This window comes from Volvox carteri (assembly GCF_000143455.1).
Source record: "Volvox carteri f. nagariensis unplaced genomic scaffold VOLCAscaffold_5, whole genome shotgun sequence".
Classification (NCBI taxonomy): Eukaryota; Viridiplantae; Chlorophyta; class Chlorophyceae; order Chlamydomonadales; family Volvocaceae; genus Volvox; species Volvox carteri.
In genome coordinates this window covers 1119696-1141799 of record NW_003307548.1, presented here as the reverse complement: position 1 = coordinate 1141799, position 22104 = coordinate 1119696, and the positions used below count along the sequence as shown (strand labels likewise).

At 54.4% G+C, this 22104-nt stretch overlaps 4 protein-coding genes across 4 annotated transcripts; 2 read left to right on the top strand and 2 right to left on the bottom strand.

The window, feature by feature from the left end:
* Positions 1–1552: 1552 nt before the first annotated feature.
* On the top strand, positions 1553–7091 carry VOLCADRAFT_73085 (uncharacterized protein). The gene is made up of 7 exons (XM_002947191.1): positions 1553–1993; positions 2091–2179; positions 2648–2756; positions 3286–3377; positions 3858–5798; positions 6573–6731; positions 6799–7091. The coding sequence occupies exons 1-5, from the start codon at positions 1621–1623 to the stop codon at positions 3999–4001; spliced, it is 807 nt and encodes a 268-aa protein (XP_002947237.1). The 5' UTR covers positions 1553–1620; the 3' UTR covers positions 4002–5798; positions 6573–6731; positions 6799–7091.
* Positions 7092–7305: 214 nt separating this feature from the next.
* VOLCADRAFT_109605 (uncharacterized protein) lies at positions 7306–12014 on the top strand. The gene is made up of 10 exons (XM_002947190.1): positions 7306–7632; positions 7774–7934; positions 8237–8397; positions 8620–8698; positions 9178–9327; positions 9800–9937; positions 10133–10297; positions 10477–10641; positions 11070–11174; positions 11415–12014. Exons 1-10 carry the CDS (start codon positions 7377–7379, stop codon positions 11463–11465), a joined length of 1431 nt encoding a protein of 476 aa, XP_002947236.1. The 5' UTR covers positions 7306–7376; the 3' UTR covers positions 11466–12014.
* A 947-nt stretch (positions 12015–12961) lies between these two features.
* Positions 12962–13117, bottom strand: rpl39 (component of cytosolic 80S ribosome and 60S large subunit; the record flags this gene model as incomplete). The annotated part of the gene is made up of 1 exon (XM_002947056.1): positions 12962–13117. One exon carries the CDS (start codon positions 13115–13117, stop codon positions 12962–12964), a length of 156 nt encoding a protein of 51 aa, XP_002947102.1.
* Positions 13118–15190: 2073 nt separating this feature from the next.
* VOLCADRAFT_120430 (uncharacterized protein) lies at positions 15191–20503 on the bottom strand (the record flags this gene model as incomplete). Its single annotated transcript, XM_002947055.1, has 8 exons — positions 15191–15416; positions 15634–15825; positions 16323–16410; positions 17226–17376; positions 17892–18031; positions 19436–19550; positions 19935–20034; positions 20190–20503. The coding sequence occupies 8 exons, from the start codon at positions 20501–20503 to the stop codon at positions 15191–15193; spliced, it is 1326 nt and encodes a 441-aa protein (XP_002947101.1).
* Between the last annotated feature and the right edge of the window lie 1601 nt (positions 20504–22104).

The window sequence follows — 22104 nt, the reverse complement described above, 5'->3', positions numbered from 1 at the left end:
CTTGCCTATCTATATGGAAATGTCCTGAGTAGGTTTCATAACAAATCTTGTCTAAAGTGTGCTTCATGTTGAGTACTTGTTCTACAGGATGATAAGTTTAGCTATGTTATGTGGTGTGTTATCTGTGTTATCTCCGTGATACCCCTTACGACACTCGGGGGGAAGCTTTTTGCGGTCATTAGCTAGATGTCGACTGTGTGTTAAGAGGGGATGTGACGTGGTAGTATTTAATAATTTAAGGTTTAGCACATGGTTTGGCTGTCTTGTTTGTCGCAGGAGGTTGCAGAAGGAGCAATCCACCTTCAGCAACGCGTGCCATCGCGTTAGCTGGGTAGGTTTAGTTTGCATACGCGCGTCTGCTGTGATTGACGGTAGGGTTAGGACTCCTGACTGTTTCTGTTTTCCGGAAGTATGCTTCAACGTGGAGGATGACAAGTAGTGTCGGCGTCCTTGGAGAATAATAGGAGCTCGACCCCGGAATGGTGCCTTCCTCAGCCCATGGGGACACCTTCCGGAGGTTCATTTATACCTGGGTTGCCTCCCCTTGGGGCGCCTTGGCCTGCATTGGAAACAGGGAAGCTTTCCAAATGAATTTTCCAGGCTATGTAAAGTTTGCCATAGCTATGTCGTCCCCTTCGGCTATATCGTCCCCATGCAAAGGGTCTAGGAGTCGGTAAACCTAACCCTATAACCTGATTCCTCACACTTGTCAATTATGTGCGCCAATGTCCATAGGCTGCCCACGTGCGTGGCGAAGCTCATTCAGTTTGGATGTGGAGGCTAATGGGCTAAGTGCGGAAGAAACCCGAGGCCCCGGGCCTGGAAAGGAACGAATCGCATCCACATGCCGCCGGCTTGTTATATGTGCCTTGACTTAAGCCCGCCATGGCTGTACGCCACCTCAGTCCTCAGCCATGGCTTGTCGCGATTGTCACTGCTTGAGCGGATGCGTGTGTATGTGTGCGTGTGCATGTGGATACGTGAGGATGTGTGCCGACGCATGCATATGCGTGCAAATATGTAAGGCGCCTTAGATGATGTCCGGTGAAAATGGCCACTCTTGTTCCCGCTAAACCCTCACATAGGTGTGTGCTTATTCTGTTCGGTGATGACATAGGTGACGGCGTTTCATGATTTTACTATAAGGCGAATATGGTGACACCGACTCCCCTTAATCTGCGCGGTGGGGAACATAGCTGATGATATTATGAACCAGCTACAACCAAGGCAAACATGGTCGTGTTGACATGTGGGGCATTCGGTCTTGCCGTTTGGGGTTTGGAATGAAAAGGATTCAGGCTTGGGACAGTTTCTTAGGGTTGGATTGACGCAGATTGTCTTTCGTAATGCAGACAATGCCTGCCCCTTTCTGTTCAGTTGTCATTGATGTCATCTTTTCCGGCCAATTATCATACCACTTTCAGCTCCTCGCCAAAGTTAACTGACGTTATGAACAAAGTGCGGTTCCTGCGTGGCAAATGAAATGCACGTACGACCTGCGGATTTCCATAGCATTTGTGCCTCACATCCCTTGGTGAAGCAAAGAAACGTATTAAAATTGTAGAGGTTTGGGCAGCGTTGAAAGACTGTAGTCTTGGCAAGTGTGTGGCTTTTATAAAGATGTCAACTCAGAATAGGCTTCCAGTTGTGCCCACCGTCACAGTGCTGACAGTGATGAAGGCACGCCTGGTTGGTGCAACAAAGGGGCATGCTTTGCTCAAAAAGAAGGCCGATGCGCTGACCATGCGCTTTAGGCAACTGCTGAAGGAGATTATCGAAGCCAAGGAGAATTTGGGGTCAACGATGAAGGGATCTTTTTTCGCGTACACTGAGGCGCAGTATGCAGCGGGCGAGAAAGTTAAACATACGATCATGGACAACGTAGAGACCGCTATGGTGAAGGTGCGCGGCGAGCTTGACAACGTAGCTGGTGTGAAAATCCCCCGCTTCGAGTCGTTTGTCCTACCCGGGGAGAGCAAAATGGACCTAACAGGTAGGTTTTTGTGACAACCCCGGGTGGCGTGCAAACGGTTCGGCGACATTAGGGGTTTGTCCGGACATCGACCAACCGCGACTTGTCGCCCTCGTAGGTCTGGGCCGCGGCGGCCAGCAGCTCCAAAATTGCCGCAAGGCATACCTCAGCGCGGTCGAGCTGCTGGTCCAGCTAGCCAATCTGCAGGTATGCGACAGGTTAGCCGGGAAAGATACCATCCGAGGTGGGAAATTTTACCATTTAACGTGCCATGTAGCCTTGGTATACAGTTTATCCTGGTGCGTGTGCACGTGGGTAGGTCGCCGCTATGGTTTGTGCCGATAAAGCGTCCGGCCGCACTTCCTGACACCAAGGCAACACTATTACACCGGTACTGGTAGGCACAAATTTGTTACTAATAGGGGAGCCATATCGGCAAGGCCTCCCTGATGGCACCAGTGCTAGTCCTGTCTTAGTCTTCGCCGAAGCTGTTAAGTAGTTGTGTGTGCCGGTACCGAGCAGTTGGTCTCCCTTTCCTGATCTGCGTTTCATGCAGCATCCGGCGATGTGCCCGTTGACACGGCTTCTTTCGCTCCGCCTTCGTACCTTGGTAGCCCCCTGTAACAACCAAAAAAACGTGACACTCCCTCTGCCTTCCGCCTTGGCGCGGTGCAGACTGCTTTCATGACTTTGGACGAGGCACTTAAGGTCACGAACCGCCGCGTAAACGCACTGGAGAATGTGGTGAAGCCCAAACTTGAAAACACGATCTCCTACATCAAGGGTGCGGCAGGGCCTTTTATAGACATAGAATCTCATTTAGGTGAAGGCGCTTGTGGTGCGTGCAGAGACTCGGGTTCTAAGGTTGCCAGTAGCCATACTGGCCGATGTGGCAAGGTAACCTTGTTTCCCTTTCAAGCCCTCTTTGCTTAGTACACTTTCGAGAGCATGAGGTTTGTCACCTTTCTGGGTGTGTTCTGGGTTGCACTTCGCACCATCACTCTGACTAGGGCACTCGGACTTTTAAACCAGGTGCTGGGCATGGACAGTCTTCTATAGGCCAACCCGAAGTCGTGCCCTGGCCGCTTTCCTGGCGGCGTTCAGAGGCCATGACAGGTTAACTCTTCAACTGAGGCCACAGCGACATTCACCAGCAACCCCTTAACGGCACAACCGCGCAGTCGTCAGCGAGTTCCAGGAGTTATGTAGTTCATGGGCAGGCATGTGTATATATGTCCATTGTGCTGCTTCGTCAAGCGTATGCAAACTGGACATGCATTACTGCCCGGCGCCGATCTCCTGCGATTATGCAGCCGAACTAGACGAGCTCGAGCGCGAGGAGTTTTTCCGGCTAAAGAAGGTGCAGAAGAACAAGCAGAAGAAGGTGGCGCAAGACGCTGCACAGGTACGGATATATCCTTGCAGCATGCTGGCGCGGATTTTAAACGACAAAGCTCCGACTGTGCCCTTCACACCTCTCCCAGCCCGACTCTAGCTTCTCCTCTTATAATTCCTGCTCCTGCGTACGGGCACCCATACTTCACCCATACTTGTGTTCCTTTTAACTCCATTCTGGTGGTATGAACCTATTCCCACCCGCTGCAATTCTTAGCCTGAAGCGAATGCCTTGTCGACCTACCGCGGCACACCATTCACGGCGAACTCACTTCGCTTGACACCACATGATGAGCTTTACTCCGCAAGCGGGCGCTGGCAGCTTTAGGCCACCATGGTTCCGTAGCGTTTGCCAGTGCTCGTTCGTGGCCGTGCTTCAGCTGAGACCGCACAGCCCTAAGATACCATTCTTTTTTATGGACAATGGACATGGGTATCGGCATCAGTTACTTCATGCGCTCCTTTCCTACTCGCCTGTGGTCGTCCGCAGGCTACCGGGAAAGAGCAGGCTCTGGTGAGCGGTGGGACATCGGCGGATCTCAAGCTCCCGCCCTTTAACGGGCCAGCTGCGGGCGTGCAGCCTCCGGCCACGTCCAACTTGCTCAACTATAAGGAAGATGATCTGCTGTTCTGAGCGACGCGATGGGTTTGCTGTCGATCTTGCGAGTCGGAGGCAAAAGTGGGATAGGGAAACGTGTGTACGAACTCTCCCTGTCCGATCTGGCCCTTCGTTTTTGCTCCAGGGCAGCCGCACTTCGACAATTCGTATTGCTGTCTGGTCCTCTTTTCGACGGGTTCGCCAACTTTCCTAATAGTGGTCATAACTCATGCTAAACTGCCACCGCTGGCGCTAATAGTAGTAAACTAGCTCTACCACCAATCATAAGGGCACTGGTCCTACGAGAATTGCGTGCTGAAAGGATTACGCGCGTTCTGGGCTTGTTTGGGTTCAGCTGGCTAGGTTCTCTGCCTCACAGCTCAGCGCACCGTGTTCTCCAAAAGTGACGTACCGACACGATGGTCAGGGTGGGACTTTACGGTGTTGCTCTACTGGACTTCTCAAAGTAGGGCGTGTGGTGTGCGTGCGCGGATTGAAGGTGGTTTGTGCGGAAGACTGTTAGGCTTCCTGGGAGGCGGCACCGCTGCGGTGGCATGGCTCGTTGGGTGCGCATGATTGTACTTTTGGTAGGCATATGTGTCTTCCAGCATTGTCAATTTGTAACATTGGTGTGGATGGACATGTCTGTCACTTCGACCACAACTTGGTATGGAACCGTACTTTCAACATAATCCATCGTTTTTGTGTGTGTGTGACATGGTTGGGGGTGCCTGACCCCATACGTGTAAACTACCCATACGAGCCGAAGGCCCAAGGGCAATATCTATACGCCTAAAAGCCACGGAGAACAGGAACACCGCACTATCAGTCTAGACTAGCGCCCAAAGGGGATAACTGAGTTTCGGTGAGGCCACATACGTTCCAACATCCTCGCCAGACGTACTGGCTCCCATTTCATGGCCTCCAACATGCTCTGTTCCGTGCTCCCATCGTTTGTGCCATGCATAGTTGAAAAGATCATCACACTGTCTGTGCATCACAACACAACCACCACCCTCTTGCGTGAGCTTTCACGGCCGCAAGCAGTGCCACCGACCTGACGGCTCACATACTCGACGGCCTTGAGTACAGTACAACACATCCTTGAGAGACTAGCATCGCAGCTGAAAAGGCTAAACGCTGAAGGCCATATGACCCAAATCCGGGGCTGGAACCGTACGGATAGGAGACAAACAAACCCAATCGGGTCAATAAACACTCATTCGCATCACTCACCACTACCGACGACGTTGGGTCGGTCAATACTTAGCACGTGGTAATGCAAATCATTCAGGTGAGCTGTGCAAAAGCACGATACCAATCAGAAGAGTATGCACTTAAAACTATTTTCCAGGGCCCAATGGTGACTTCGTGACGACGTTGGCAATGATCTTAAGCTTTCTGCAAGGTGCAGCCCGCCGGCTCCGCAGACCTTACCCTCTCAAATCCAGCCAACATTCGCTCTTCCTCTCCCTACCGTTCCTATGCTCAGAACACAATGCACCTTTGTCTGTCCTTCCGTCGTCCACGTCGGCAAACCCCTTGGGCCCTTGATTCAAATAGCATCTGCCCTCACACCAGCTGTACAGCAGCAATACCAGGGATCTTCTCCCGCAATTTCTGTGTTACCGCCACGCGCACGGTCATTACATTGGCCGCCGGCCCTGTGATGCGAATCTTGACAATAACACCATCAATGTTAACAAGATCAAGACCTCCGCCGCCAGTCCCAACCAGGTAGGGGCGAATTTCATTTAAAACGGTCTCCACGTTTTCGGCGTTCAAATCCAAGCCCAGGCTCTCCTCCGTCACCTGCTCCACATCCAAGATCTCCTGCAAGTGCGCAAGCAGGTCGTTTAGAGGAATCCGTTGAAAGATGGCATGCAACGGCTGTGCTGCAGGCAGGTCTTTCGGAGATGGCCTTTGCATCTGTATGTGGAAAACTCTGTTCACATCTCCGGGGCAGGTTGTACAGAATTGCCGTTGCAGCTGCTGGGCGCACGTAAGCACGTCATGACATGCAACACTACGGCTGCAGGTCTACGCTGCTGTGAACAATGACTTCGGGACCATGTGGAGAAAGCCATCACAGCTGAGCGGGCAGCGGGCTTGGGATACCGTTCACAACCGTGAACGGGAAGGTCACTCAGGAGGAAGCCGTCGCAGCTGAGCGGCAGCAAGCATGTCATGGCATGCAATGGCTTTTGGCAAATCATGAACGCCGTCACAGCCGAGCAGCAGCAAACTCGGTAGCCCGTTCACAGCAACGGGAAGATCGTTGAGAGGAAGCAGTCACGTTGCCCCGGTCCCGGAGACTCTGGATGCAGGGCTCAGCACAGTTTATCGTCTCTAAGCCCGGATGGGAGCTTGGGGACAGCCTCGGGTTTGGACGGAAACCATGTCTCCACTTCACGCACGAAAATCCATTAGCTGACGGTTCATGTTATCGTGTACAGAGGGCCAAATCGCAGGATCCACATCCTAAGTCATCAACGCCCACGCTTTGCCGAAACCGACGCCGATACCGCCCGAGCCACTACACATGCTGATCATAACCAACAAAACATGCAAGACATAGAAAAATATAAGACACAACCCCTTACTAACCGGAATCTTCTCCATCAAACGGCGCTTGATACCCATCGTCATGGTGGTCATAGAACTAGGGCAAGAACCGCACGCTCCCTGTAGTTTTAACTTGACGACTAGACCATCAATCTCGATAAACTCAACATTACCTCCATCAGCCATCAGATAGGGACGGACCTGCAAGGGCAGGCTACGCACTCCTAGTCCGAGGCTAGGACCATCTATTCCAAGCCGCACAGTATACCTCATCGAGGACCAGTTCCACATTCTCAGGCGTTAACTCCATCATTTCTGTCTGCTCTTGCTGTACCGCGAGCGCCACAATGGCTGACCGACGGAGTGCGGGGCCGCCTAGACGTGGGACAGCCCCGACTGAACCCGTTAGTTCAGGAACCAGGATCTGTCGAGCGCTGTGTGACGCCCTTGTAATTGGGAAAATTGTAACCTGTCTTGCGCATCGCGGGCTCACGCTTACTCCTGTGTGGTTGTGTAGCAATACAGAGGCCATTGTGTACCAAGCCAAATGCTTCCTATGCGCTTAACAATTGGAATGAAATACATAAAAATATGAATTATGGTTGACCATAAACCTGATGGAAGCAGTATCATCCGTAAAGGGTGAGTCCGCTTATGGAAAGATCACCAATGGACGACGGAATGCAGCCAAAATATGTACAAACGCACACTTTGCGATATAAAAAATTTCATTAAGAGACCATTAGTTCACGGCCTACATTTCTGTAAACCTGCACCAACCTTTAACCGAAACGGCCATTGTCTCAATCAAAGGTTACTCAAGGCGATCGTACATACCTCTCTACGATGAAAGAGCTCCTTCATCGCGACAGGCGTTTCCGCGCACCGTTACGGGGCAACGCACCAGCCGCCGGACAGAACGCCGCTCAGCCTGCGTTCGTCCCTGCGCGTCATCCTCCAGTTGTTTGCGATACATATAAAAGAGGGGCTGCGTTGGCTCCGGCATCGGCCGTCCTTACTAACGCAGCTGCCTCAACATCCGGCGCGGACGAAGCCACCAGCAGCAGTCGGCAGTCGACGCCAGGGCGCTGGCACCGTGCAGGCAAGCGCTTTTTCCCTCCTATCTGCTGAAGGGAATTAGCCCCATAGTGTATGGGTTCCCCATGTACGACATGGCCCAACCAACCCTTTACATGCACACTTGACGCGAGGCCTGTTATAAGACCTCGCTGCGCCTCAGCAGGTCGATGTCGGCTTTCGTCAACAAATGGGCGTTTCACAATGGCGACATTTCCCGGTTCCAGCTTCCGCTCACATTCCGCCAGCACTGTTGCCACGGCCACCGCCGCCGCCGCGGCGTCGTCCTCATCTTCGGCTGGCAGTAGCACGGTATCCAGCGATGAGGTGGGCGGGGAAATGAAGGGGGACACGTCAATCCGCTAAGCCCGAGTGTTTTTTTCGTAGACTGTACTGCTGTGCACCTGGAATCTTCCTAGGAAGACTGAAACTTATTTTGCTGGCAAGTACACCCCGGGCGGTGTCGGGCAGAGCCTCTGATTTCCTGCGGATATAGCGCGCGGGGTGCGACACCTCGTGCGCATGTTCTGCGGCGCCTGCACCGTACCTGCTGTCCGCGCGTTGGCTGATTGACACTGTGCGATCCCACCTCTTCCCTATTTGCCTTGTGCCATCTCCTTTTTCGTCAGTTGGTGAGCCCCAAGAGGGAGGCCCAGCTGACCCTAGAGCAGTACAAGGAGATTTATGACAGGCTCATTGGGATCTTCCAGACGCGGCCCCGAGATGACTGGAAGAAGCTCATCGTATTCAGCAAGCAGTGGGATCAGCACTCACAAGGGGTGCTGGACAGGTGGGCATGGGGTGGGGGTGGGCGGACTCCCTGCTGTTGCTCCAGGGTTGGCAGCTGGCGGTCGGTAGTGCAGGATGAGTTGGATAGTTGCAGGTCCAGGCGGGGTGCGCTTGAAGTGTTCAGGCGGAAGGGGTTTACGACGGTGTACTAACGGTCACACCAGCACGGCGTCGTGCTGATACAGCTGCCGCTTCTCCCACCCTGCCTCTCTTCCGGGCCCAGGATTAAGGAGCTGGCGGACCGGGAGGCGGACGTGGATAAGAAGATGGGACTGAGGAAGCTGTTCCGGGCGCTGCAGAACGTGGGGATTGAGGGAAAGGGCGGGATGAGGCCAGGGGTGGGAGGAGTGGGAGTCTCTGGTTGGGTTCGAAGGCACGTGGGAAGGTGCTGTGTACCTGGGTGGTGATAGTGATGATGTGGGCAGTCGTGATGGCAGTGGGGATAAACCTCTGCAACCAGGGGAGATGGTTTGGGTTTGGGGAAGGGACGAGAGCGTGGGATGCGGGAGGAGGAGGTGGACAGCGACTGCACCGCGGACCCGCAGTGGGCACGAAGCGTGAAGGGTTTGTGAGAGGCGGCATATAATATCTAAGATCGCACAGACTGGCTGACGACCTAGTGCATCGTGTTTAAGACATCGTTGCGGTTCGCTGATTTCTCTTCGTTTAGGTGCCGTTGCCATCGCAACGGTGCCCATCGCTGCTGCTATTGTTGGTTTGTTTACTTCTGCCATCGCCACTGTTCATGTTGCTGCCGCTGCGTTCGTCCTTTCCCCGGCAGGTGAACGACGAGGTGTCCCGTTACAACCGGGTGCTGCTCAAGCTGGCTGACGCAGCTGATGACGAGTGGGATGCCATCGTGGCGGCGTACCGGGGGGACCTGCAGAAGCCTTTCTTTGAGCACATGCAGTGCCTCATGGTGGCGGCCAAGGTGAGCTCAGGGAGGGTGAGGGCAGGGCGGGGAAGGGGGAAAGGACTGGACCCCGGGAAGGAAGGGGTTTTATCGCTGTGTACGGGAGGGAGCTGAGTCGTCCCACAGCTCTATGCATCCACAATGACCCACTCCCTCACCGCCGTCAATGTGTGCGTGACCCCGCATGGGGCAGCTGCGGAATTCGGATGTCCCTCAAACCGCGGTATGTATCTGGGCAACGCAGCACGCGTGTAGCCACCGCGTGATTTGTTTGCGGGACCAACTTTGCGCCGCTCCTTCTGCGCCCAGCTGTACTAATACCATTCCGACTTGTTACAATCATCAACATTGCCTCGTATTTAGCAGCAGCTTCCTAGGAACCTGGTCCTGCTGGGCGCCATGGCGGCTTGCTTGGGTTGGACTGCGGTGCCCTGATGTCTACTTTTCTTTAGTTCCTCCCTTGATGTGTATGTTTTGCCCCATCCCTTAGGAGGACCCCTCCCGTCTGGACCAGCTGGTACTGATCAATACCCGCCTGGTGGCCCTTATCGCCAACCATGATGCGGTGGCAGCAGACCAGGACAAACTTGATGCGGCAGCGGCGGTGTACCGCGACCTGCTCTCGTCGGTGGGTGGGGTGGGGCCCAACGGAAACGTGGTAGTGGCTTAGGAAGTCATGATGCGCGATTAGATGTGGCCAAACAATACCTCAAACATGGTGAAACCGAAGAAATCCTCGATGGTCTTCCGCATACATAGTTCCTCCGTGGACTCGGTGGGTCTTTTTCTCTCAGCTTCCTCCCCTTTACTGGACTCCTTGTAGGTCAGCAGCATGGAGGACCTGGACAGGCGGATGGCGGAGCTGTCGTCCGCGGGCAAGATCGACCCGGCCTTCCTGCAGATCTCTGCCAAGGCGTACGGCGCGGCCCGCGACACGAACATGACTAAAGACGAGGCGAAATGGGTGGCATACAAACTATATCGTACGGTGAGGCATTAAGACTGGCCCCTCCTCTCCCGATTCCCACCTACATTTGGATCTTTTTGAAACGCAATGCCTGTTGAGGGACAGTAAGTAGAGAACCTGTGTCACTCCTTCAAACACGGCTCTTGAGCTGCTGCTGCCGTGCGCTTGTTCCTTGACGAACTCCGTGCCACCGCTCTCAGGCTCGCGACTATTTTGACCGGCAGCAGCCTGCTGAAAAGCGCATCATCGAGTACCTCATCAATGTGACTGACCCCACGGAGCGCCGCAACATGCTGGACCAGGCCGTCACTCCCGGGCCTGTGAGAGCCACGGAGACGCATGACTACCTGTACTCCACACCGCAGGTGGGTGGTGGCTGGGACAGATGGATCCCAGGTGGATGAGCGATAGGCGCGTGCGTGCGACGCTATTACAGCAAGATGAATGATGAAGGTAATTGTCAGTTGCCCGTCCGCGCGGCGTCCACAGCTTAAATCGGCGTGACGGCGGCCTTCGTTGCCCAGCAGGTAGGCAACCTGGATAATATTTGTAAGGTCCGGATGCTTGGCGTTGTCGCATAGCTTGGATATCTCCGAGACCCAGATTCTGGAAACTCTGTAAATTTCCAAAAACGACCTTCTACAGACTTGCCTGGTGTAACACCAGACAAAAAGTACTCAGGGAGATGTCAAGCGCGCCTAGCCCTTCTCACACCTGGTCGCCGAACCAGCAGCCATCGCATATCACCAGGGACACCCACGTACCTTCCCCTCCCTCTTTTTCCTCCATGTAGCGGTTGTTTCTGGTTCTGGACAACACTCTACGGGCCTACTTTGCGATGCGGGATGGGGCCGCTAAGAACCTCAACACTCCGGAGGCCGCTGTTTTGCCGCGGAAGGTGCGTCATCCCCTCCTGTGCTATGGAGCTTTCACGCGGGAGGGAATGGGCGGGGGGGGTCTGAGCTGTTACCAGGGTCCTGCTTGGTAGGGTGTGAAAGGTTAATGACGGGACGGGACAGAACGGAAATGGAGCCACCGGGCCAGTCCGAACATCCTGCCATTCCTTCACTTTTGAGTCCGCATTGCTGCTCGCGCTCCATTCATCTGCCCTCATATGGCGCATCTCATCCGCACACAGGTTCGGGTTATGATGGAGTTGCGAGACGACCTCATCCGGCGATACCTATGAACGGCTAGGACATGACTTTCTGCGTCCTCTCCTATGGGCGCCAGTGTCCAAGGCCCAGGTCCTTAGCCGAACACGGCATTGATGAATAACCAGCACGGATATCGGATGCCCTGCCCGGGGCGCGTTGGAATAAGGGTAGCGCTGTGGTTTGGGATCCGGTTGTCGACCCATCCTTGACGTATGTGCGTTAAGCTAGCGCAACGAGGGGCAATTAATTTGTTGCTAGGTTTCTGTCGTATGGCAGTATGGCCGACCTTGGAATTGTTTCGCCTAAGGGGCACATAGATAGCAGTGCTCCTTAGGTGTACTGCTACCCGTGAAAACCAAATGTCTTAATAGGTCAACGCTGGTGAACATAATGTTCTTCTTTCTGGTACAATTATTTGAGAGGACGCAGCGCAAGCTTGGAGATACAAAGCAAGGTGCAATACTTGCAGGCGGAAGCTGCTGGGCGGAGACCCGTCACGAGTGATACAACTGTCAAGTTGCAACCTAAGGCATGACGACCTTGAACATCACACTCTAAGTTCTATGCAGACGTCACCCTGTATGCTCCTCGGTTCCCCTCAAAGTTCATCTGCAAAGGCATTTATCGACATTTTATCCCCTGGCAGTTGTTTGCTTCTTCATTAGCAGCAGGCAAGATCCACGTCAAAATGTGCAAGCATACAACTTGCAATTTAAGGATGCACCTTTGGGCTAAACTTCGGTTATGGGCGCCTATGTCACGATCGCTAGCAACATTTTGTCTCGTGCACAGGCCCCACCATTCCTGCACGCGGTTGCCCGCCAGGAGGTATGTTGCGCAGTGATTATGTACAGTGACGTACAGTAACTAACGACACCTGCAACCCCCCTCCAAAGAAAGCACTCCCATCTTCGTGCTCAACAGGAAAGATATGTCGTGATGCTTTGCTCGTCGGATACGGATTTCCCGGAAGGAACAAATAATCGTACCTCAGCAGCTCACTGCTTACACTCCACTTGCCCTGGCGCATTAACAGCTTCAGCCCGCCCTCCCCCAACAAACTGGGATCTGGTACATCCGGTTACCCTTGTATACGCTGCACGACAGCCACGGCGTGTGTCTGCACTTGTACAGCTCCCGGGAAGTGAAGCAGAGCCAGCAAAACTCTTATCGCTGCAGAAAATCTATAATAGACTTACCATTGATACTGTTTCCGCGCCATCTAATGCATAGCAGCCCACGCTTACTTCTGACACACAAGGCATCGCCAGCGCTCTTACGGACGCGGGCCTGGACCAATATCACCCTTACAGTTTGCAAAGCTTAATGCTCCTGCTACACTTCATCAGTCCTGCTGTAAGCTCAAGCCGCCGCAGCCGTCACTGCAACCTAGCCGCTGGGCTTCTCGAAAATTTGTGCACATTGCAGTCCAGGAAAGACACAGAAGAGACACAAGTCCAGTCGTTATGGCGTTACAAAAGTTCCACCAAGCACGAGTCCGCTCTCATCATTCCAGCAAGCCGCAACTTTACAGGCCCAGCTTGGTACGGCGCCAATGCCGCCTCTTGGCGTTGTAGCGGATGGTGTTGTCCGTGCGGAAGCGGATCCAGTGAGGAATAGGCCGATTCTGCTTGGCCTTCTTCGCCAACTTCTGCTTAATCTTAAAAGTCTTGTTGGACGGCATTTTTGCAGCCTTCGGACAATTGTCGATGCGCACAAGAGAGGGTTAAGAGCACAGCCGAACTCAGCATAGAACCCCGGTGTTTCCACCGAAGTGGGCCTTGCGCACGCCGTACCTCCACAATAAAGCTTGCAAACCAAACTTTGCTATTAACGGGCTAAATAAGATAAAGTTGATTCATAGTATGTAATATGTTAAAAACCGTGCCTTGGGTATAGGCTTGAGCTTGAGAGGCAGGACAACGGCTTCAATGACAGTTGGGTTTCTGGGAGCATGCCGACAAGTCGATCCGTTTTCCTTGTAAAAGCTGCGATATACCGTTCAGAACTTGGGCTAAGTCTTGGCTACAGGGCGTCGCAGAGTGTACCAAGCATACCCATTCGTGCACGCCCATAACAAACCAGCTGTCCTTTCTTAGCACACGTTCGCGTAAAAAATACCGCGGTGTGAACTAGCAAGCCAATCTTAGGCAAGATAATACAACATAGCTCTGGAATGAACCTTCCTCAGCCACGACGAGGGCAACGGGCCTACTCTCCCTCCTCGAACGCGGCGAGCTTTGGGAGCGGGTTAAGTTTTGTGCCTCCCGAATTATACCGTGCAGTATGCCTTACACATGCTTTCGTCTATCCAGGTCTTCATACGTTAACGAACCAACGAAGGGTTGCCGAAGAACACACAGTCGTGGCTTTGTTGTAAGGCAGTTAGGGCGCGCGGCAAACAAAGCGACATTTACAAACCGAAGGTGTGCGAGGGTTTTGAACCAGACAGCTTCCTATGCGACATGGACACCTGGGTTACTGCAAATCTGGGTGCAGCGCACCTGTCCGCCACCATTTATACACATATATCTAGACATGTGATTTTCCTCCGCACCTGCGTATACGTCTAGTAATCATTTAACTGCATGCCCTTGGCTTTTTAATTCACGTCACTATTTCGCTCAGTCATAAGGACCCATCGATGGCTCCCATTGCAGCGCGCAGCGCATGCACACCAGTTCAGGCCCACGCCATGGAAAGCCGCTACAGAGCCCGTCACCCTGTCAGCTACATGGCCGGCACCACCACCACATCACGCGTTAACTGCAGTACTAGCTAAACGACCTCCCTCTTTCCCATGAACAATGTCAGAAGGGCGGAAGCTATCTAAAGGCTCGTTCCCTTGACTCCTTCTGACCACCCAGCGCCTTCGCTGGGGCCCCGACGTCCATGGCACGGTAGCCTGCCCTATGCTTTACCCAGCAGCGCAACTCGTACGCAGATCTCACAGGCGACAGGCGCCTGTATTTGTCGCGTGCAACCCGCGTAGTTACACGCCGCCAGTCAGCGGTCGTCCTGACGGTATAGGAATAAGGGAGTTCCTCTAGACATCCGTGTCATTTCCACTGTACGGTACCCAAATCGACGCATGTACATTCACGTAGGATAGTGTAAATAGGCACCGTGTAAGTTACGCTTGCCCAACAGCCAGAAGGCGCGCACTAACCTCGGGGCATCCCACAATCAAACTCATAATGAGTACAAATCAGCCCAACCTCCCAACCATACACATCTTCCGCCATTGGGATCGCTCCCTGAAAATCCTGGCCCATTCTGTTCACGCCTTCTAGGATTCCGCCTCGGCCTCTGCCTCCCATGTAATTGTCATGATGGAGAGGTGTAAGGATGAGAGGTGTAAAAAGAGCAACTAGGCCACCTCGCCTTCCATGCTGGCAGGCATAATCCTTACCCCAACACCCATGGCGCTCAGTCGTCCTGGTCGTAGACCCCGAACACCTCTTGCAACGCATGCACCTCGCGAGGGCTTGAGCTACTGCTCAGGGCCAGGCGCATCCTGCAGCCACCGTAGCAACTCTTTGCTGCTGCTGCTGGCAAGCTGCATTGCAGTGTTAAGACCCGTCCGCGGCAGGACAAAGTTCTTCATGAGTTATGCCAGCGCCATTAGTAGCAGGACAGCAGCGACAGCAATGTTCTTTTCGTGCTGGCATATGCTGGCAATATACACCCTCCTGCCTGTCCGACTGCCACGCGCGCCTTCATGCGCGGCTGGGGTCTCCAGTTGTTCGGCAGCTTTCTAGAAGGGCGGCGGGATTCGCAGCGTCTGAGCGAGCAAATGGTGTCGTGCCCGGAAAAATGTGTCGATGCAAGCTCGGGGCTGCGCCGTCGTGTCTGTTATACCGGTGGCGGCCGCGGCGCCCGCGCTGTCCGCATCGGCAGCGAGTGCCCAGGCAGCATCAAATTCGTCGTCCGTCAACGTGAGACCCGCCTCCCGGACCAACTGCCGTATGTCCTCCTTGGGCCTGTGCGGTTGCATGTGCGGTTGCAAGGAGGCACCCGGGGTTACGGGCGCGGGGACATTGCAGCTTGACTCCCTCCTTCCGCACTCCCATGCCAGACTTCCCTCGAACGTTCCCCAGTCTCGCCTTCTGGCAGTCTTCCAGCCTCCTCCAGATATTGGCCTTTTGCTTCCCTCCTTCCAAGCACAACTACGGCCCTGCCGCGCAACTCTTGCCTTACCTTAGGCCCACGAACTGCTCATCCGAGATGCCCAGGTCGGCGGCGAGCGGGGGCCGCAGCACCTGCCCCGCATCCGACTCATTGCCGTAATTTTGTGGGTCCGCTACGGATCGCAGCCGGGGCAGTCGCAGGTCAGTGCGGATGGTGGGAATGCCGAAGCTGCGGGCTTCATCACCGGTCTTGCTCTGGTTCCTGAGGCGGTGTACCGGGTAGGGGAACGGGAACAAGGGGATGCGTAAGGAAGGGCAAATCCAAGGAAAGCCGGGAAGGTTACCAAATGAGTAAATGCGAAGATGGCGACGAATTACGAAGCACCAAAGCGGGAGAAAGGTAAGTACAAGGGGAAAACGCTCATTTCTGGCATTGGTGGACGGCCCGCTGGTGGTCCCTGTATTCACTAACGGGCGGCGGCTGCACACGGAGCGCAGCTCTTAAGGTATAGCACACACGTGTTCCCCTAGAATCCCTTAATGCTCCATTTCGGTCCGCGTCAGATGTTCCTTTCGCCTTGTGCACTCTTCCCTTTAAGGACAGCATTTCGGCCATCACCCAGAAGAGGACTAGGCGGAACCTTTCGATCCATACGCATAATCTCTCGTGTCCGACTGTTGCCAAGCTCAAACCCTTACGTCGCGCCCCCAACTACCCGCCATGGCCCATTTCCTTCCTAAAGCCCCCTACGCACTCACCTAAAACCCTCCCGCAGGCTCTTCCCAAGGTCAGCATCCGGCTCCTGCTCCGCGGGGCTGTAGTAGCCTGTCATTAGCTCCGCGACACCTAGAAACCGGGGCCAGGTGGCGAGACGGGACAACGGCGCGGCCAATACCATAGAAAGCAGCAGCAGCAGCTGTAAGAGACGCCGAGCGCAGTTGCGGATCCATTAAAGCCCGTCCATAAGTGCAGAAAGCATGCACGTAAAAGACGTAAAGTTTACCCTAGGACCATGAACCCCGGAGTGTATTAAGGGGCCAGCGATGAAAGGGTTGGGAGTCGCTCTTGGTCACCAGCCTTTTATTCTCCTAGGTAAACGCCTGCGCCTCGTAACCATGTTGCCGATCCTCCCGAAAACGTCCACCGGCATTCGATTGGATGTTTAACCACCCCGCCCTAAGGCATCCTCTCAGGCGCCATCAGGCGCACATCTCGGGCTGTGGACTTAACCGTGGCGCATGACCACTAATCACCCAGGGGCGGACTTGAATTCCTACAGACGAGCTGGGGTATCCAGGATGCACTCCCTAAACCAAATGTGACCCGACCCGGATTCGAATCTGCAATCGTAAATCCTCATCCTTAAGGAATCCTTAAGGAATGGCTTTTCCGGCAACGCATGAACGTAATTAATCTGTAGCCTCGTGAACAAAATGCCAAACCTGCTAACCTCCACACATCTGCTCTGACCATGGTCACGCTATGCACGGCGGGAAACACGCAACGGCCCACTCGCTAACCCCCGTTCCCCATTCACGGAAACGCATCTTTGGGCGCCCTTCTAAACCTCGTCCAGTTCAGTCCGGCCCCAGTTCAGTTCACACAATGAGCTCCAGCGCAGCAGGTCCACAGGGTATTCGGTCCATTTGCCAACGGCTTACCTGCCTCCCGGCCCTTGCGCATAGATGGCACCCCGAACGTGTGGGTGGGCGGAAGGCAGCGGTCCCCTGTTCCAAGCTGGCGGGGCTTTCCCAGGTAGTCCGTGGCGGTGGCTTTGTAGTCCTCATGCAGCTTGGGCAACACGCGGGGGACCTGCGAAGCCGGAGGCCGCAGTCCCAACGAAGAGGGAAAGATGAAGTGAGTGACCGCGTGTACACACGTGAGAACGAGTTGGAGCCACACGAGGAGGAGGATCACGAGTCCAAGTTGGACGTGTGGGAGAGAGAAGGGTCGCAAGGAATGAGGCTAAAACGACGTGGACAACAAGAACCGGGTGTCGCGGGATTCTCCATCACACACCTGCGCGGTAACTATGTGTGGTTATGGTTCCGACTTTTGTTCACCCTAGGACCTGGGCTTCCAAAACCGCCTCTAACCTTCCCCCTTTCAAACCTCAGGCTGCTTTTCCCCCGCAAGGCCAGGCATACCCCACCGCGCCAATCTGCCCAGCTGAAGCGAATTCCTCGGCTTTTCCGGTGCCTAGGAGCCAGGACATGCCACGTCGCAAGCCGTCTCTTCCTATTGCCTGCGATTCTCCCCTTACTTCGGGCCCTGATCCTGGCCTTCTTCCCTCCCCGCCTTCTGCCCTATCCCTCCGTCGTGCTCACCTGCAGGGAGGGGTCCAGTGTGGGCTGCACGGCCTTGCGCACTCCGTCCCGCTCCGGGTTGGGCTCCACCGCCCCGAACCGGTGGGTCACCGGGTCCACTCCCGCCTTCGCCCAGTCGTAATTGCGCCGCCGCTGCTCAGCTGCGCAGGAGGGCGAAGTCAGCGAGGTGGGCATGGAACGACGGATCCGATATGATGCTCCGTTTGCAGTGTAGCAGCCGTCGTGCGAGGGCGGCTCCTACTCAACGCAAGAGGCCGGACGCAGCGGGGGTATATGGGTAAAACTCCCTGGGCTCAGCCAGAAGGTTCCCAAAGCATTAGTGGGGGCCATCCCAGGAATACGGCCGTCCCGTTGAGCAGCGTCTGATCCCATCGTCCGCCCGTCTGTCCCGCATGGCCCAGCTCCAGCTGGGGCCATGGCAGGGTACTCCCCGTGCCCTTTCGTCAGCAGCGAGAAGCCAGCAGCAAACCCAGCGTGAACGCACTCTTTGGGCAGCACAGGTCCCTGTCCAGCCAAAGCGGAGCTCACAACTCTTGATTACCTGAAGCTCCTCCGCACTCCACACCGGTCCCCAGTGCTGAGTGCCCCTTCCTGCTTTCTATGTCCTACCCACCATCCCGTGACCCAATATTGCGTTTCTTCACCAGGACTACCTGCTCCCAGTGGATTATTGCAATGCATTTGACTTTATTGATCTCTGGTGTTCCGGGTCAAGGAGTCGGTTCCACCATAGCAATGCATTACTGGATGATGTTTCCAAGTAACCATCTTTGGCTGGTCCCTTCTGTCCTGGAGCCTTCCTGGCTCCCCCGGCCGACACATTCGACATGAGCGGTCTCAGCGGGGCTCCCTACCTAGTCGATCCAACTCAAACCTACACAAGCCAACCAGGTATGCGCAAACGGCAACAAGGCTAGTTCCCCAATCCGCGCCCCCCGGGATGAGAAATCCCTCCCAAGGCGCCAGCCCTCCATGCAGGGTGCGACAGTCCGATCGGGTCCCGACAGGAATGGCACTTGTGCTGAAAATCCCGACAGGCTTTGAGAAATGCTTTCGGGCGGACCCGACGAAAAAGGGGGAAATGCCAAACGGCCATCGGGAGCCCCCGACAGGGCCCGGAGGGCTTCCGTCGGGGGACCCGACAGGGTTAGGGGCGCTAGGACCGCCCGATCGGGTGCCGTGGGTCGTCGGTTGGCCCTTCGGCGACGGACAGCTACAGCGATACATAATGGCATTCATAAAAATATAACTGGATGGAAATATGTAATGAAGTGGTAGCAAAACAGCCAAATTTCAAGCGGCACACAGCGAAATTTCGTTCTCGCGTCACCCGACAGGTTTTGGGATGGGCTATCGGGGCAACCTACAGAAATTGAAAGATATGCAAAAACGCTATCGGGTGGGCCCGACGGGCATGGGAAGGGGAAAACCGGCAACCCGACCATTTCAGGAAGGTCCTGTCCAACCCTGCCTCCATGCCCACATGGAAACCGCCGTCCAGCTGATTAGGCAAGGCTCCCATCACCCAGTGCCCAGATACTTACCCGGCGCGTAGTCGGCGTGGCTCCGCACGTACATGTTGCGTATCCCCGGGTCCTCCTCTGCAGGCTTGTCGGTGGGGAAAATGACTGTCGCTGCCTGGCGAGCCAGTTCCTTGCCCTGTAGGGTTGGGGTCGATGTATGGTTGGAGGAACGTGTGAGTGTCGACATTGGTGGGTGGTACGGCAAACTATAAATTCTTAACCTTGCTTGAAAACAATTGCTTTGATGGGCTTAGATGATCACGCAGCGGCGGACACACTGTAGGCTGGTTGACAGGAAACCGGACGCAGGTGGTCAAACAGCCGTACTAAGGCGGCCAGGTGGTGAAAGCGGTCAGCGCGCAACGGCGAGGGCTGAAGATTGAAGAAAGGCCAGAAATGGCCTTGCCTAAAGAACTTCTTCTCGTGCTGATTGGAGACCATACTCGTATTAACACGTATACCCGGCATGGAGCAGACAAGTGGACCTAGTGGACAGGCAAGTGATGCATGCCACGCTTACCCGAGAGTCGTACGCAATGCCGAATGGGCGCTCGGTCCCCAAACCGGCAGGGACCTTGTGACCACGAACATATCCATGGCCCAAGGGCTCTCGTTGTGAACTGTGGTGAACAGCGGTAAGGGTACTTTTAAAGGATGGCTCTTAACCCTTAGGTTAACCCTTAGGACATTATGGCGTAACCTCGGCCGCTTACAAACTAAAAGAGGCATTTGTTAACGCGAACGAAGGAACCGAAACTCAGCCAGGCGAAACTACCTTGCGTAAATTGCTTCCGCCTGCTCCAATTTCCAACGACCGAGCTCCGACTCCGGATACGTATTGATGGCCTCCGTTATATTTTGGCCACCAGCAGCGGCTGTCTTAACACCAAAAGGACCCGCCGGTACTGGGTCCCCCGCAAGGCCAGGGTGACGGACGATTTTGCCCGGTTCATGCACGGTGCTTTGCCTGTACTTTTTTATTGTTTCAGGAGTCTGAGGCCGCTTTCCTCCACTCCAGGTCAGAGCGTCGTTCGCGCTTTCATCGAACTTGTTTCTGATACCCGCTGGAGGAATTTGTGGTTGGGTCATGTCTGTTTCATAGTTCGTGCGTCTAAGTGACTGTGTTGTCAACATTTCTGCTGCACGCTGGGTTCCTAGCGTCGCGCGCAGATAAGCTCAGGATAGTGTGTTGTATATACGAGAGGATTACAGGCAGGGGTATTTAGATTAACGGAAGCCCCAAATGCAAGCCTTCGTTTCAGGGCAAGATGCAACCTTGTGGACACCTAAGGAACACCAGGAATGTGTCGTACAGGGCTATAAGCATGAACATATTGATAAGATGTCTATGCTACCCACAAAGTGGCTATTTGAGTTCAATACGACCGATGGTTTGTAATTATTTTAGCTGGAGTACCGGTCTACCGAAGAACCGGGCCGCAGCGCAACTGCACAACGGATAACGAGCAACTAGATCCCCCTATTAGGAGCAGACATCGGCAAACGGGGTATTTCTGGTTTAGGGAACGGGTCTATTTCTGTCTTTCAGTACAATAATTGTTACAGGGCCGCGACCTGTTCTTCATCATTGACCGCGGACTTAGGTCGTCAGGCGGCCCTTCGGGCCGCATAACCCTTTTCGTATACGGCGTATGATCCTATTTCTGCAAGCCGGCCGGCTTCGGGAACTCTACTTATGTTTTCGGGAGTTTAGGTACGACCCGAATGGGTTCAGACTCTGACCTCTTGAGCCGTTGAGCGTTGAGTGCCTCACCTTTGACCTGACATTCTGATAACGTGGCGTGCTAACACCGATGTCACTTTCTGTCCGGCGTGCAAGTCCGCCTGAGGCGCGGAAATGCTGGCTAGTGGGGATGGACGAGCGCCGTAATAAAAAATTGGTTCTTACACATAACCTTGTTTTATTGGCCAAAGTTGGATGTATTACTCATTATAAACGACAAAGAACTCAACAGTGTCACCTTTATAAGCCAAGACCTCAAGCCATCATAAGCGTGGCCAGAGGTCGGCAAATCGGTTTCTACGGCTGCGGGAGGGCATAATTTCGGTCAATAAACCTAAAAAAAATTTGGCGCCTTCCGGCGCCAAAAGAGACAGCATTTCAGGGCTCCACGTCCCGTACACATTGCAGGGGGGGCAAGGGTTCGTTGCCAAGCAAGTTCTTGCGCCATGAAGTTAGCATCGCCCCCGAGCTATTCATCGCCGACCGCATGCGGTTGAAGCGCGGGGCGTGAAGGATATTCTCGACCTTATCGGTGATATGCGTGTAAGGTGCATCCTAGTGGAGGACTTGTACTTGGCCATCGCCCCCTTCAACATTGCATCCTCCTTCTTCAAGGACCCGACATACTCAGCTTCACAAAAAGACCTTCGTTGAACTTAAGCCGGTGATGTTTGGTACTTTAAGCCAGTCCATGTATTCACAGATCGTTGGGAAGTGAGTGAAAGGCATGGCTTGGTACAGGACCATGTATGCGCCACAAAACAGAGCCAACAAGGGATTGTCGGCAACCTCGGTCATGCCCAGGTGCTTGTCAGTTTGCTGTTGCTGCTGATCCTGTGTGTACTGGACTACAGCCGCTTTGTGGGAGTAGGAGGCCTCGTGCCGGGTGTAAGCTGAGCGATCCCAGTTCGTGCGGGAAATGGTGGCGTTACCCTCCTTATGTGTG